This window comes from Phragmites australis, chromosome 1 (genome assembly GCF_958298935.1).
Source record: "Phragmites australis chromosome 1, lpPhrAust1.1, whole genome shotgun sequence".
Classification (NCBI taxonomy): Eukaryota; Viridiplantae; Streptophyta; class Magnoliopsida; order Poales; family Poaceae; genus Phragmites; species Phragmites australis.
The window spans coordinates 28596266-28612543 of NC_084921.1; the positions used below are offsets into that span (position 1 = coordinate 28596266).

The 16278-nt window shown below is 40.5% G+C and overlaps 2 protein-coding genes across 4 annotated transcripts; both read right to left on the reverse strand.

The window, feature by feature from the left end:
• Nucleotides 1-1274: 1274 nt before the first annotated feature.
• Nucleotides 1275-6718, reverse strand: LOC133914291 (uncharacterized). Of its 3 annotated transcripts, none has more exons than XM_062357414.1 (6): nt 6282-6715; nt 4910-5101; nt 4600-4716; nt 4364-4513; nt 3350-3408; nt 1275-1641 (listed from the first exon to the last, which is right to left on the reverse strand). In XM_062357414.1, exons 1-6 carry the CDS (start codon nt 6471-6473, stop codon nt 1506-1508), a joined length of 846 nt encoding a protein of 281 aa, XP_062213398.1. In that variant the 5' UTR covers nt 6474-6715; the 3' UTR covers nt 1275-1505. The 3 variants fall into 3 exon arrangements, with proteins under 3 accessions (XP_062213398.1, XP_062213413.1, XP_062213405.1); XM_062357429.1 differs by having other exon boundaries at nt 4910-5127; nt 6282-6421; XM_062357421.1 differs by lacking the exon at nt 1275-1641 and adding an exon at nt 3764-3833 and having other exon boundaries at nt 6282-6718.
• Nucleotides 6719-8713: 1995 nt separating this feature from the next.
• Nucleotides 8714-14062, reverse strand: LOC133914315 (IAA-amino acid hydrolase ILR1-like 1). The gene is made up of 5 exons (XM_062357437.1): nt 13638-14062; nt 12301-12426; nt 10835-11149; nt 10100-10228; nt 8714-9338 (listed from the first exon to the last, which is right to left on the reverse strand). Exons 1-5 carry the CDS (start codon nt 14001-14003, stop codon nt 8928-8930), a joined length of 1347 nt encoding a protein of 448 aa, XP_062213421.1. The 5' UTR covers nt 14004-14062; the 3' UTR covers nt 8714-8927.
• Nucleotides 14063-16278: the final 2216 nt, after the last annotated feature.

Genomic DNA, 16278 nt, shown 5'->3' on the forward strand with positions numbered 1-16278 from the left:
GTGTGTTTCCTTGGTGTGTGAGTAGGCAAGGTGTGCCTATTTTTGGGAAAGTTAGGTTCAACAACAATAAAACTTGGGCCCTGATGACCTTCAACCACGATCGAAACCCCCTTCAAATAATAATGTTGATATAATATTTTCATAAAACTAGCCTTATAAAAAATGAACCTTGTATGTGTAAAATTTGCTTTACGCAAAAATAACCTTACAACTTATTCCTTATCTATTCATATACATGTATTTATACCTTTGTCATAGGATAAGGATTGAGACTTATTGAATACCTTTATATTCATCATTGCTTATGCTTTCAGAGGACGATCCAGACTTTATCGTGGTAGACTGTGAGTCAAATGAGTAGACTCGGCCACGTCTGCACCCAAGTTGTCTTTAGAGTGACGTGTCCCTCATGTTGTTTCTGCTATATATTCTGATGTCATGAACTTTATTAGTTATGCACTGTTGCTTAGTGCTCTATATTTTATTAGGTTGGTAAAGTTTATTCACCGCCTCTTATGTGATCATAATAACATCTATTATAAAATGTTTATTTAGTGATTGATGTAGAGACTAATATAATAATAATAGTTTTTAAACATCAGGATAAACCGGGATGCCTAAGTGGTCCACCCGTTCGTTGGCTGTTGCACATGGGTAGCAGGTGGGGTTTGTTGTGACCACCTGACACCTGGCCTACGCTGCTGCCACCCAGAAAATTCGCCATCCCTCCAACAGTGCCCAAATTTCTGGAAACTTCCAGAGAATTCTGCACATTTGCACCTCGTCATAGCTACGTAAAGAGACGATCGAGGTGACGCTAGCTCTTCATGTTAAGGAAGCAAAATTAAGTGCCAAATCAAAGTAGGAAAAGGATCGACAATGTCTCGCAAAAAACAGAAAAGGATTGTCATGAAGTTCCATCGATCCTGTTGCGGTCTCAGTACGAGGCTTTCGGTGCCCCTAGAAATCAAAAGGGCCTACGAAAGTGCCTCTTGTCACCCATGATCTTTTCAGGTGAACTCTTGTTCGTTACACCAAAAACCAAGCAGCCCATCAAGAAACCAAACGAAATCTTATCCGTACTTGCAATATTTCGGCCCAATACCAGCCTTCCAAGCAGGGCCAGAACTATAAATTATAACTCGATGCTATAAAAAAACGCTATTTCAAGAAAATCTCCTCAAATAAAAATCAATATAATAATTGTTTTTGGAAATATTGCTTCAAAGAAAAAGAGGAAAAGAGCCGATGCATTTGAGGTCACAACAATAGACTTCAACTTGTAAACTTATTCTTTTCACTGACGAACTAGGCATATCGACAAGAACGTTTTATTTGTGACAAGAATCAAAACAATGGGCGAAATAAAATGACTTTCTTCTTCAATGGAAGATCATCGCACCACCTACCACATACATCGAAACTAACTAAACGTTCAGCTTGCTTTCTTTCCCACCAGCCTACGGCACGGACAAAAAAAAGGAGACAAGATCCCTGAGGAGGTGCTAATCCAGGTAGAAGAGCGTTACAATCTTCCGAAGGTTCTTGGCCTCCTGGCATGTTTCCATCAGCAGCTTGCTGTCATGGAACGCAAAACAGATGACCTGTTGGACCTTCGAGATGATGTCCATGTTGCATAACCTGAAGATGACAAAAGCTGCCATTAAGCACCAATGCCATATTCCAATCGCAACATTAGTTTAGATAAAAATGCGACTCGTTAAGTTCCATGTCCATGTGAGAAGAAGGGTAAAGTAAGGGATACTGAAATGATACATCTATTCTAAATTAACTCCAACAAACAGGCAAAAAGACAGATGCTCGATATCTAAAATAAAACTGATTGACTGAAAAAATTGATGACCTTTTATCACAGTAATAGTACAGTATCAACTCTGACAAATGGACAGTGCTACAGCTACAGATACATAGAACTTACTAAGTACAATATCTGAAATGAGCTGGAACTAAATGACACGCCAAAAATGTAGTAAAAAAGAGAGTAAAGTGTACCAACAGTCTTTAAACTTATTCCACGATGTCATCCATGTCCCTAAACTTTTAAAATGAAGATCTGGGTCCCAAAACTTTTTTAAGTGTGATATCCTAGGTCCAAATCTCCTTAATTACATTGAACCTACCAACGTGGCATGCCAGTGAGGAGCCCGACATGACATCAACCCATCTCTCTTCCTCATTTCTTCTCTCTCCTCTTTCTCCCTTGTTTCTTCCTCCACCTGCTTTTCTTCGTCCCCAAGCTCGATGCCCAATTCATGGCTACTCCACTGCCCTCCCCGTGCCCGGTAGCCATTGGCATCTTCGCTCACATGCTTGGCCGCTGCTAGCGATTTCTCCTGTTGCTCTCGTCCGATACTGTCCTTCCCCACTCGGATGTCGCACGGATCCGATTCTGCCTCCATGGCATCAACCTCCGCTGACCACGAATTGGCTGCGACTGCTGGTAGCAACGACGACAACATGGACGAGGATGTGTTGACCATTGTAGGAAGCAGGCATTGGGCAGCGGTGATTATTTGGAACCGAGAGTGGATTTCTTAAATGGATCCAGCCCAATCGTTCTTTATCTCCAGCCATCTTGTTGTGGATTTGCTTGCTGTAGGGTGTTGTACTAATCCAATCCAACCGATCCATCCCGCATCCTTGTTGTGGATTTTTTTAATTCTCAACGATGATTTGCTACATGTAGACTTCAAGCACATCGGGTCACTCAAGGTGGTAGCTGAGTCGCTCTTGCTCGGGAGCCCGATGCTTTCCTCTCCAACAAGTACAGCGAAGCTCCGGAATTCATCGCCCCCAACCTCTAGATCCAGACCGGGTCGCGGTCGCTTCCCTGCATGCAGTGGTCGAGGACATCGTTGTCGCGAGGGCCGTTAGCGGAGGGGCCATTGCTATTGATGCAGACAGGCGAGCCGAGATGGGCCCGTTGTGGGTGATAAAGGAGACAATGTAGCCGCCGTTCGAGAGCTTCCAAGCCTTGCCGGTGTGGTCGCGTAGCACCAACTGCACTCATGGCGAGCCAGATCCAATGAGGGGAGAGGAGAGGGAGGTCGGCTTGAGGGCTGGCGAGGAGGGAGAGGGAAGAGGAGCAGCTTGGATCTCCGATGATGCTGGAGGAGGAAGAGGACGCCACACTAGTGTGCCACGAAGGCACATACATGCTAATTAGGGAAGTTTGGACCTCGGGTGACACACTTAAAAAGTCTAGGGATCCAGATATGCATTTTGAGAGTTTAGGGACCTAGATGACATTGTGGGACAAGTTTAAAGACCGTTGGTGTATTTTACTCTAAAAAAAAGTATGAGCAATTTGAAAAGGCAGCACACTAACCTGCTAGCCTCAATTAGTGGCAGATGGTCATACTGAGGTTTCTCAATCAAGTTTTGTACCTACAAAATTTACAAAATGTTACTCAAGCATATCAAATTTACCATGTGGAAACCCCTGAGGTATGTTATTAGAATCAATCAACACATATGACAGTAGATGCCTAATAATCTAGTTATCTACCTAGAATCCCAGATAGTAAGATAACTCTGATGTGTCTGAAGAACACATGTGGCAAGGCTAGACATTCCTAATCAAGTCATCACATTGATTTTTAAACATATTTATGATCAAACTTTGATAAGGATAGCAACAAAATGCCCTAAGGATCCAAAATAAACTTACAAATTTCTGATGTAAGAACTGAAATACAACAGAACCGATGGTCAAAGTTAACAGCAGAATAAATTCAGAAACCTGAAGTGAAAACAAATAAAATGCTATCTTGGTGAAGGATGAATCACGTCAACCATTTATCTTTGTATTCCTACATAAAAGCGTATGTCATTCTCTCTGTAATAACAATAACACAACACAATGTTCTCCTCAAATATTAATGTTGACATATATGATCAGGGGGGTAAGCACAGCAAAAAATGGAGGTAAGACCTGATTCGGAGGAGACAATACTATAATTTAGTGTAAAACAAGTATCACTTCAAACATCAGTGCATTAATAGGAAAACACAACAAAGGAAATTCATGTGTTTGTCACTCAATCAGCATCACTTTGACCATCATATGGATATGACAAACACAATTCATTCACGAGCATGAGTACATCTTCCCCCCCCCCCCCCCTTTTGTGGAGCTCTAAGCAATCTTTCCCAGAAGTTTGTGTCGATATGTTGAAAATACTGCTACGAGCAGTCTAACAATACAGTATCAATAAATGCCAAGACTAAATAAATAGTACAAAATGTAAACTGGCATACACAATGCTCTCCAGTCACACGTTTAGAACTAAGTTAGACTAGAAAATGAGCAATCAAGAATAGAAATATCAGGGTTTCTTACTTTAGACAACAGTTCTTGGCTTTCAGGAGGCTGCTTCTTTAGACTTTGAGGTAAAATTACAGTAAGCAACTCTGGCTTTTCAGCCCTTAAAGCGCCCCTGATAACAGCTGCATTAGTTCCGGAAGCCCCAGATGTGAATATATGATTTTTCTGCAATTTACACATAAACATTATTCACAATGCTAGAGCACTCAAAGATCATATGAATGACAATGACACATAAATCAGTGACATACTGTTATGACCATAGCATAGCTCAGGATCTCAATAAGCTGTTGATGCATAAACCCCATATTGCGGGTTCCAAAGAAACCTATTGCACGGGGTCCTTCCTGCTGAATAGCCAGCAACTCCTGCATGACCACCAGTTAAATGAGACCAGTCCATAGGATAAATCAATTCATACAAGTCATATATGCTAAGTAGCATTCATTAAAGGTCGATGCGCTGCATGGACCAAACTAACTTTCAAAGGCCAATGACCACTAAAGTTAACTTCGATAAATTGAACAGAAAAAACTGTATAAAATGATCAGAAAAAGGTACCTGTAGGTAATCTAGATCAGGGATCGCCTTGTATTCTGGAGCAGCAACTGTCTCAGTACCTTTGACGAGAGTCTCTACTTGAGTAGGAATATTTGTACCATCATCATCTGGCCCAAACATAAGAGCATCATCCCTTCCTTGACTCCTCACATCACCTTCATGCCCATCTCTTCGCATGTATCCGCAGAACAACTATACGAGCACAATAAAAACAGCCCCTGGCAGTAAATCATTAGTGAAAACCAAATATATTATAGCATTCTGAAATCAAAAGCCCGGTTTTACAATTTTAGTTTGCACCCATGCCGACTCGTCAAAATCTGCTAGCCATCAACTAATCCTAGATATAGAGTAACATCATACCACAAAAGAGGGTGCAGCAAAGAGGGTGCAGCCATTAAACACAACTCAAATTCATCAGGTGGTGTGTTGTCCATTTTAATATCAACATTGCAGAGACATCCAGAAAATTTGAATAATAGATAGCAACAAAGGTGACAAGAATCCCAAGCATTGGATTATGAATAAAGGTCAAGGTCAGACTGAATCCAATGGAGTACTAAGTATTTAAAGGGAACTCTACTTTAGCCCTTGAGCTGCATAGTTGACTCTTTGAGGGTATGCTCTGGAAAGCTATAATACAAAGTTACAAACACTTTTGACATGTAGATAGTTGCCCACAGCATTTATCTGCAAAAAATGGTTTACTTTCTGAATGGTGAAATTTTTTATCATCTATCAGCCAGAAAGTTCCATATCAATTGAGGTGGGTACTAATCTGAGGCGACTGTAAATAATTTCACACCTTAATCGCAAACGCACAGTTTGGATTGATGCTAGCATAGCTCAGATGCAGGGTAGGTGTGAGTGACACTGTCCAGACTTTAGGCACAGGATCTAAGCAGCAGCAGCAACACATGTAAATGTGGTTGTTACCCTGGATTGTAAAAAGATCTAATTGCATAATTTTTAGTGAGTTTTTTTTCTTGGAATAAGAATTTTGAGTGAGCATTACAACTATCATGCTGTACAATTTTGTTGCAATTTGGTGTCACTACAAAATTTGGATCATTACAGTATTGCAGACAATTAGATATGCAGTTAGGCTTGATTTGCAGTGAACAACCATAACTGCTGGAACTTTTGGCACAAAGAATTACAATTGCAACCAATATTAACACATACTCAATTTTAGGCCTTCTGGTCTGAAATTATGCGGTGTAGATTTTCACTAAGCATCAATAAATTGCCATCAAAGCAGCCATGCAATCAAGTAAGGGCATAATAAGGAACTCCAAACAATTCTAGTACAACCCATGATAGCACGCAGAACAAATAACAAAAAACAGGTATATCCACAGGAAGCAGTTACCCGGTTGAGCCTTGCCACTGCCACCGCCGGCCGCTGCTTCTTGGCCCCTTGAGCCCATCCCAGCGACACGCCGCCGCGGCTCCACGCGGCTGAGGAACAGGGCAGGAAGCCGTTAGGCCTCAGGTTTGGCGGCAGCGGCCTCAACGAAGGGAGGACGACGGGCGCCGCCGCGCAAGAACCCGCCGTCATCATCCAGCCGCGGGTTCCAATCTATCTACCAAGGGAAGGAAGGAGCGAGGCACGAATCGCTCTTCTTGGCGGCGCACTCCGGACAAACACAGTTCATGTGGGAGGGGAGGGGGAGGGCATGGCTGGCTGGGGATGAGACGAGAGGAGAGGAGAGGACACCAGGTGGCTTGGGGGTTTGGCTTCCTCTGGCGGCCTCGCTGGCTGGTGTGGTGCGTGTGGAATCGGGATCACCTTACTTCACGGTGGAGACTTCACTCTACTGTTATGAGTTGGATCTCAAACGATGCGATTTCATACTATATGGTACTACAGTAGAACCGACATTACTGTTCATAGTCCCACGAATTACTATTCATCTAATTTATGACTTGGATTAGTGTATGTGTGGGGAGGGCGGGCTGGACGACCTGAACGGCTTCGGATAACAGGTGGCGTACTATGTTAGTTACTGTTGTCCTTTCTCATTTTTCTATAGCTTTGTGCTACGATGTTTTATTTATTTTTTAAAAGAAGTGCTACGGTGCTTTAAAATTCTTTTAAAATAGGACAATATATAGGAACAAGATGCTATGTACTATAAATTATGTGTAAATGTAAAATAGAAATATATAGATGCATTTAGATGATTCGTACAACCGTCAATCATAGATTGTGAATTATATTGTGAATTTTTTATGAACAACCATATAGATAGGTATTGTACTAATTTTTATTATGATTGGAGACTGGAAAAAAAAAAGCAAGGTCTATAAAAGTTAAAAGGCAAATAGCGGAGGAGACACTAAGCTTATATTGCTTAATTTTTCCTTGGGTTTTAGTATGTTATTATCTCATTTAGTCGTAATGCTTTATTATATTATTGATATTGTGACTTTTCTAAAGTTAAACAAGAACTTAATCTCTAGTTTTATTCTAGATCATGCTTTTATTGACGTATCTTATTAGACTCTTTTCAAAACCTATATAATATGGATACATAGTTATCGTTGTACACACATCATTTGATCAATAAACTGAAAGGGTTAAACCACAACAATGTCGATGATGCTCTTATTTGTGTTCTAGTTGCTAGATCATAATCGATATTAGCCATATCCTTGGATGCAACCCCTAGCTAGGCTATGCCAAGGGGGAAAAACCAATTTAGCTCGAGTTAGAGCTACACATGGCTAGGCACGACTTCTCTGGAAAAGAAAAAAAAAAGTTAGGCATGATCTCACAAAGCTACGGGCTAGTTTTGGCAGCTCGAGTACTTTTACATAAAAAATAAAAATAAGAAATTATCATACGGTAGCCATTTTTCAATCCAGACAAGATATGGCTAGATTTACACATCACTTACATCATTGTTCTATAAGAGGTAAATAGTTATAGTATGAAAATTACTATAACTGTAAGCAGACGGTAGAGAATAAGAATGTGTTTGGTTCATAGCCTCACTTGTTATGCTATTCTTCTCTAAGTTTTTCTCTCATGTAGTGAATAATTTCGCAGTCATAAAATTTTGACTTTGACACACTTGGTAATAATAGTTTGACAAAGTTTACGTTAATCCGAACAGGCCCTGGGACAGCAGGAGCGAACTACTTGTACTTAAGAGGAACATAAACTTGCCCTTCGTCTGAACAAAGGACGGAAATGTTTTTTAACTTAATGCAGTATGGCGCATCATGCATCTCCCACTTTTCCGACCTGAAAACAAGGGGCGGCCTGCATATATGGACTCTTCTCAACCCAACGGCTGAAATACCTGCTTCAAAGGTAGCACCCAGATTGGAGAGCAGGTGGTGATGCTCGACGGCGCCTGCTACACCGAAAACATTTGCAAGTGGCGCGTCTCGAAATGGGGAATTTTGTTCCCATGAAATTCCTCTCTTTCAAACAGTTCTCAAATGTCGGTGTTCCAGTTTGCACTTTGCAGGCTGAGCCATCTCTGTCATATGGCCCAATTTCATGCAAGACAATATGGGTCCATTTGGAGAATCAGCATCCTTCAGCATGTACAATCTCATACCATATGAGCTAGCAAACTCTGGAAACCATATGCTCATGTTCAATGGAACAGATGATCCTAGGTGATTATGAAAGGTAACTTCTGTCTATGAGTAAACTGGATAATTTGAAGGGATAACCAAAAACTGGTCGTTAGTTCCCACCTAATTCGTAAAAAAGGCAGTTATTCAACTCATCATCTACAAGGGGCACAAGCAATCACAAACAATAGGACATAAAATACGACCAGGTTGTAGAACTATGTTTTCCAATTATTTGGTGACTGTAGCATTGCACTGAATAATGCCCTAATGCAGGCAGATATCAGGAAATATATACAGCCGCTGCATAACTTGGCAAAAGATAAGTCGACTAGCCAGAAATTCAGCTTCGATGCCTCGATCTAATTTCATCCATTTTCATTATCATTTGCATTTAACAACAATTCAGTGAAGCAAACATTATTTACAGCTCGTCATGGGTTTTGGCCACATCAGGGGAAGCGGCGGGCTGGTGCTCAATCAGATAGCGAGCAGCCAACGATGCTTGCATAGCCGCGCCGTAGGGGAGAGCATCCTCGTTGATGGTGAAGTAGGGGGAGTGATGGGGGGCCTGCGGTCCTCGAGTCTCGTTGTACATGCCCACGAAGTAGTAGTACGTGGCGGGGATCACCTCGGCATAGAAGGCAAAGTCCTCGGCACCCATCAGCGGCTGCTTGTCCCTCACGTTCTTGGCGCCAACCATCTTACCAGACACCTTCACAAATAAATCATGGAGCTCAGGGCTGTTGCTGGTTGGGGGGAAGAAAGGGCGGTCCTTCTCGAGGAATTCCACCGAAGCACTGCACCGCTGTACAGATGCTTGTGACACAATAACCTGGGACAAGAAAAACAAAGAGAGTGGTTGAGAATTGCCTGGAACACATTGTGTGTCCTAACTGTAAGAATTCTGAGCAGTGTGACCCAAAGGCTTCCATCTTCATGGATACACATATTAAATCCCTACGAGGAATCTTGTTCTTGTTTTAATACTGAAGTAAAACCATTTACTAAGGTGAAAGCTACAACAGCCTTCTTTATTTCAAGTAAAATTTAAAAGAAAATTTTCTCTATGAATGTTGGAACAACATAAGTGCACTCACAGCCTGTGCCCGGATAACATAGGTTCAATGTTGGCCGCAACTATTACTTTTCCAAGAACTTAAGCTCTACAAGTGTCAGGAACAGCTTTTTCGCTGCTCAAATTGCCAGAGTACAACCTAACAAAAAGACAAGGAATGAGGGAATGCACCAATTTTGTGCGTGTACGAGTTCATTTGTTTATGGTATCCTTGGCTGCAGTATAGATTTAAAATAGGTGACAACCCACAGGCTGGGGTGCAACTTGCAAGTACCTCACTTTTCTAAAGTTATATCAATAAAATGTGCAAATTGTACTATTCAATAATTAATTAATTACTATTGGACTTAGGTATAGTGGTTGCTCATTTTTTAACTAAACATGTTGACAGCCCTTATTTTAAGGCAACTTCAGTTTTCCTTTTCTTTTCGTTCTAAGGGAACCTAATTCATAGCTAAGAACTAAGAAACTGACTACTACCAAAGTAACACAAAATTCCCAAGTTGTAATGCCCTTACCTCTTCAATTCGCTGCTTCAATTGATTAAAACTCTCCTTTAGGAAGGCTCGGAAGGTACCACCTATTGTAACAGAATCTGGGATCACATTGAAGGCCCCACCTCCTTGAAATTTACCAACTGTTACGACCTGTGAAATAAAGTATGAACCCAAACGAAAGAACGATATTCTAGAGTATATACACGGACGAATCACCAAACGTTCAAAATAACAAAAATACTATAGACAGTCATTTCCGGGAGTAACAAACTGAACAAACAGTTTGTATAATTTTAGTGAAATCATTTCTGTGTATGAAGTTATAAATATCAAGACTGAATGGCTCAAGAGTGCAAAGTTAAGTTTTGAATACAGATATAATCATGGATGCGGAACATTTTGTGCTGCCTAGAAATAATTATAGACCGTGGCAAATTCAGATTGTACAGTTTGCATGTTAGGATCAGGACCAAAAGTTTCTACAAGGGCTGATGTTTCTTGCTTCTCAAGATCCTGAAATTTTTTAAAACAGGTCTCCCAAGTCCCAACACACAATTAGTTTCCCTGGCAGAATCAGTTTATAAATTCATTGTCCTATTCTTGTTCTGTAATTTAGACCAACAAAACAGTAGATCACAAATTTCTACCAAATGGAACTATGTACGATATAGCAAAGATCAATTAAGAATATGCACCCTTGCTTGGAAATATGCAGCATGCAGCAACAAATTAAGTCGGTAAAGGATGAAACAATACCTGCGAGTCCAAGGGATCAGCTTCCCGGGAAACAAGTTGCTGAAGGCTTACAATAACATTTGAGGCAGCCAATATTGGATCTATAGTATGATGAGGAAGTGCAGCATGCCCTCCCTTTCCACTTATTACGGCCTCAAAGAATCCACTCCCAGCCATAATAGGCCCTGGTCTAGATGCCAGCACACCAATAGGCACAGTGTCAGCTATATGAAGCCCAAAAATGGCATCTATGTTTTCCACAGCTCCAGATTCTATCATTTTCTTTGCTCCACCACCACCTTCCTCAGCTGGTTGGAAAACAAGGATCACTGTACCCTACAGTAATCAACAAGGCACTCGTAAAGAGATAAATTTTATAGGCGAAGACAATTCATAATATTGATAATAGGTGAAGACAATTCATAATACTGATAATGCAACCAGTGACTGAACCATGTGGACCACTCAGATTAAATGTATGGCATATGTTGTTTAAACACAATTGCTGGAGTCGATTTTTGAAAAGTTCATGTGCACCTTCCCTACAAAGAGATAGAAATCTAAATCTGCTGCAAAAAGTTGCTTAGAAACATGAAACAAAGAATAGACCAAGAAAGAAGCAGAGAGAGGCAATATATTGTATTTCATCAATTAATTGAATGAAGTGTTCTTTTAAGATGCCCCATTAGTTGATTCAATATCAATTGAACCAACGGGAAATTGAATGACTTTCTTAGACCAAATGAAGCTACCTCTTACAAAATATAGAACTCATTTAAGGCTAAGCAAGGATACAGAACTCGTATTAGGCTACACGAGGATATATTTTCATTGGCAACTATTAGTAGATAATCCACTCACTGTAGCTTCAGGAATCAGGAAAATAAAACTAAGATCCAGTACCAGTGTCAGAAAAAATGCAAACCAGAGTCGTCATACTTATCATTTGCCCAAACCTCCAAAAGGATTGAGAAAACCTTGCTCAATGTAATGGAAGCAAAACAAGGATCAAAATATGAAAACGTTAAGGTCCAATATTGGCTATTGTGTAACATGACACAGCACTATCTGTTTCTTATTTGCCATGTTTTTATCTTCTTCTTTTTTACATTATGCCAACCTTCACTGAAGCTGTGTATGGTGCCTTAAAATCATTAACAGAACCAAAAGGAAGTCTTACATATCTTTCATAGTTTTTTTTGAAGGATATTACCTCTTGTATTAATTAAACAAATGTTTCTTGTCATGGATGGAGATGCAAACAGTGGTACTGAAACATGAAAATAGACATCCACGTTTTCTGAAAACGAAGAATTGAACATTGAACTGATGCTTGACCTCAGTTATTCAAAACCAACCCTACCTTTAACATTCAAATTCCAAAAATTCTCCCAATGTTTAAAGAGGGTACCTACTATTCCAAACCTTCTCAATGTCCAATGAGAAATTTACATTCCTTATGATGACAGAAAAATTCTTTAACCAACCTGCAACTCATCATGATGCTCCTGAAGAATTTTGGCAGAGCCCAATAGCATAGCAACATGTGCGTCGTGACCACATCCATGCATCTTCCCAGGCACTTTGCTCTTGTGCTCCCATTCCACGCTTTCCTGAAAATCCACACGTCAATAATTAGTTGATAGATAAATATAACCTGCCGTAATTCAATTTGTCCAAAGGAAGATTACTGCAGATAATTTGTACGCCACATTAAGAAGCAGCCACACATAGAATAAATTACTCAGTTGGGTAGTAAGCATTTTGGAGCTGTTATGTTAATCATCACAAAATAGGTATACAGTATTACAGTACATACTAAAAGCAGGTTGTCCAAGAGTTTGTACAACAAAAAAGGGGAAAAAAAGAGGAAACCAAAATTTCAAATTCACTAAAAGAAAACTGGAACAAAATACGGTGGTGTAGGTAAATCATCATAAAATAAAATTATATCGATGAAGTTATCATAAAAGCACATAATAATCATGAAACTCATATAAATAGTGCATTTGTCTCATAACCCACTGCAAAGCCTCACTTTACTGTTACATATGCACATCGGCCACCTATGTGATTCAACCCTGTAAGAAGCCAAAACCTACCCTTGCATGCTCCTAGTCAGAAAGGGCAGCTAGGGCACTACCTAGGAGTAGCTTAGCACATGTTCTTGCCTTTTCTTACCAGAACGAGTGTATGCTGTTGCAATGAACTATCTATAGAAACCCAGTACATCAGTAGACCATTTCCATATCACACGTGCTGACCTAGATTATCCTTACATTGAATTGCTTTGCAACCAATTTCAAAGAACAAAGATATGCATCCCTTCGATTTCAAAAATTGTTTGACCGAAGTGTACAACATAAGTACTCTAAGAAATCTCTGCTGTTCATATTCCCTTCTCCCAAACCCCAAAAAAGTCAATATTTGGAGCATGACCTCTAGAACACAAAGAAGCATGCCGTTTGGTAACAAGCAGAACTTATTTAGATTAAGGGCAACAAATTGATAGTTTACATTGTTAACATATTGAAAGAGGTGAGTTTCCACTTCGCAAGAGTTTCCCAGAGGCAGGAATAATCCCTCCCGGCCTAAGCTTAATATGCGCTACCCAAGAGAAGATGCAATTCTTTTAGGTCGAAACTGGACAGGAATCGATTTGTCTAACCGCAGCTATCTGATTTCGTTCCCCTCTAACCGCAGCAGAACCAAGAAGCGGATGGCCCAACACACGACCACAATTCAAAAGCAATCGAAACAGTATAGAGGGAGCAGGGAAGCGTCAGCGAAACCAAAGAGGAAGAAGAAGAAGGCGGCGACAGACCTGCATGAGGAGCGCGTCCATGTCTGCCCGGAGCGCGACGAAGGGCGGGCCGCCGGTGCCGACGGCAGCGACGACGCCGGTGACGGCGAAGGGGTGCCTGTAGGGGATCCCCATGGCGTCCAGCTCCCGGCGCACGAGCTCGCTGGTAGCGAACTCTTCATAGCCGAGCTCCGGATTCTCGTGGATCCGCCGCCGCACCCCGACCATCCAGTCCGCGAACGCCGGCTCCTTCGCCCGCCGCAGCAGCCCCGCCGGGTCGTCCAGCTTCGCCCCCGCCCCCTCCGCCGGTGACGGCCAGCCCGCGGCGGCGAGGAGTAGTACGACGATGGCGAGGGCGAGCGGGAGAGGCGATGCCGCGGCGGCCATGGTTTGATTCGCCGATGAGTGATGAGGTGGAGTCGGGTCACCAGATATTCAGGTGAGTGTGAGGAAGCTTTTAATTTTATCACGAGGCAAATTAAACGCACACGTGGGCGGCTGCCTCTTTTTTCTTTCTTTTCCTTTAATGTTTTTTTTTTTTTTGGCATCACTCTGCTGGTGTGGTGGAATTCAGAGGCATTGTAATGTGGTTTGGTTCTCGTCTTTCAGCCGTCTGCAGAAAAAGATGATCTTCTCAACGTATTTGTTTACAGGTTGTGGTGTTGGTTCGTATCAAATGTGTCTTTAAGAGTATGCCCTCTTGTATAATTGAAGATAAAAAATAGATAAAGTTCTTATTAGAATATTTTTTCTGTATTTTTAAACATTTGCATCAAAGGGTGTTTAAATTTCAGTAGCATACTTAGAAGACTTAGGCTCCCTTACGCAAACAGCCAAACCATATTTGTTGACGAATATGTTATCTTTTGCTTTTCCATATGTGGTTTTGTATTGATAGTGTAAAGTTACATTAAACGTCACAAAGTTGAATAATCATTTAAGCTTAGTGAGATCATTTTTTTTTTATAGAGTGTATGCTCGTATAAACATATCTCACCACCCTATGTCACGACATATGTTACCTGGACACTTGACATAGTATCAAAAATTGACTCGACTTGGCTGTTCGATTTGACAAAAAAAAATTAGACTCACCCAATATTATTTTAAATCTGACTCGAGTGTCAAGATCTGACTCGGCAACTAACTAAAGGATAATGATTTTTATATGTACAACCATTTTGTTTACCCCACTTAACTGCTTTATAGTGAAATTCTGTTTGATTGGTCGAAAGGAAAGTAATTAACTAGTTACGGCAGACTGTCATCTACTGCAAACACTGTATCTCCATCACAAATTATAAAAGGCTATGCTACTTGATCAGGTACTGCATCAACAAACATGATAAGCTATTTGCACATTCAATTGACTTCACATGTTCCATATTAGGTTTATACCGGTGGTAATATATCTTGACACAAGCAATGCCTTCTATCCAAAACAACATTTGCGTGTGGCACTTATTTTATTAAATAGTATGGCAAAAGAATATTTATACCCACTCATCACTAATTGCAAATAATTGGTGCACTTGACTAAAGCATGCAAACTCACAAATTTGCGGGTTGGATACAACTATAACAAAAAATATTTGAATAACATCACAAGCACAAAATGCCAATGCAGTAATATATATAGACATACAACTATAACAAAAAATATTTGAATAATATCACAAGCACAAAATGCCAATGCAGTAATATATATAGACATCAATAGGAGAGTTAGCATTATTTTGATAAATCTGCCTAAAAATAGAGAATCGACAGGTGTATGTGAACATATAAAAATGGTTACAAATGACGATAGGTATTGGGAAAAAGAGGTGGTTCTCACAAACTGCAGCGGAATCGGTATCCAGTGCTACAGTGCGCACAGAGACGGTCATTAGATCCGGAGGAAGAAAATAATGTCTGTTACTGGAGCTGTACTGTTTACAGAGGCTGACAGCGGAACCGGAGAGAGAAAAAAAGAGTAGAAAGTAGAAAATAAGTAGCCGCTGGAGATGAAAAAATAAGGGATGCTGTAATAGTGATAGGGAATTGTGTAATAGTATTTTTGAGGTAAAAATTTAAGGTAGCCGCTGGAGATAGCTTAACCACTGTAAAATTGCCAACTTTTACAGTCTGAAATTTGCTTTTGTTTGCAGTCATCGTTTATTAAGATGCAATATATCAAATGGTACCTGTTGCAATAATATATAAGCGAAGGTGCCTGATATGGCCTTCAAAGAACATAGTCAACAAAGACTACATCTGATGTCATAACAATACCTATCAAGATAGCATGTGCCGGTGTTGATAAACATTCCACCTCAACTGTTATACTGAATACAATAATGAATGTAAAATAGAGGCTCCATTATATATTCCTCATAATATATATTTTTATAAATCTGGCATACAGTTGCGCGCTACCGCACGATTTCAGCTTTAACAACCACAATTCATCATAGGGCCTGTTTGGTCCAATTTTTGATCTCTATAACATAGTTTTACGAGAAGCTAGCTCTAGAAGATAGTTTGGTCTCAATTTCAGCTACACAAACAAATTCAGTTTTGACGTCTTTTCTCTCAACTCCCGGTAATATTCCATCCAACACTGAATAATAACAACATTTCAATGGCTTGAATCTATCCCAACCAAATGTTATTCTCTCCC

Coding starts and splice junctions, on each gene's coding strand:
- LOC133914291 (XM_062357414.1), bottom strand. CDS start 6,473: ATGATGACGGCGGGTTCTTGCGCGGCGGCGCCCGTCGTCCTCCCTTCG. Junction 5,102..6,281: donor CAGTGGCAAGGCTCAACCGG/GTAACTGCTTCC, acceptor GTGCTCGTATAG/TTGTTCTGCGGATACATGCG. Junction 4,717..4,909: donor CTGATCTAGATTACCTACAG/GTACCTTTTTCT, acceptor GTGGTCATGCAG/GAGTTGCTGGCTATTCAGCA.
- LOC133914315 (XM_062357437.1), bottom strand. CDS start 14,003: ATGGCCGCCGCGGCATCGCCTCTCCCGCTCGCCCTCGCCATCGTCGTA. Junction 10,229..10,834: donor CTGATCCCTTGGACTCGCAG/GTATTGTTTCAT, acceptor TTTATTTCACAG/GTCGTAACAGTTGGTAAATT. Junction 9,339..10,099: donor TGAAGCAGCGAATTGAAGAG/GTAAGGGCATTA, acceptor TTCTTGTCCCAG/GTTATTGTGTCACAAGCATC.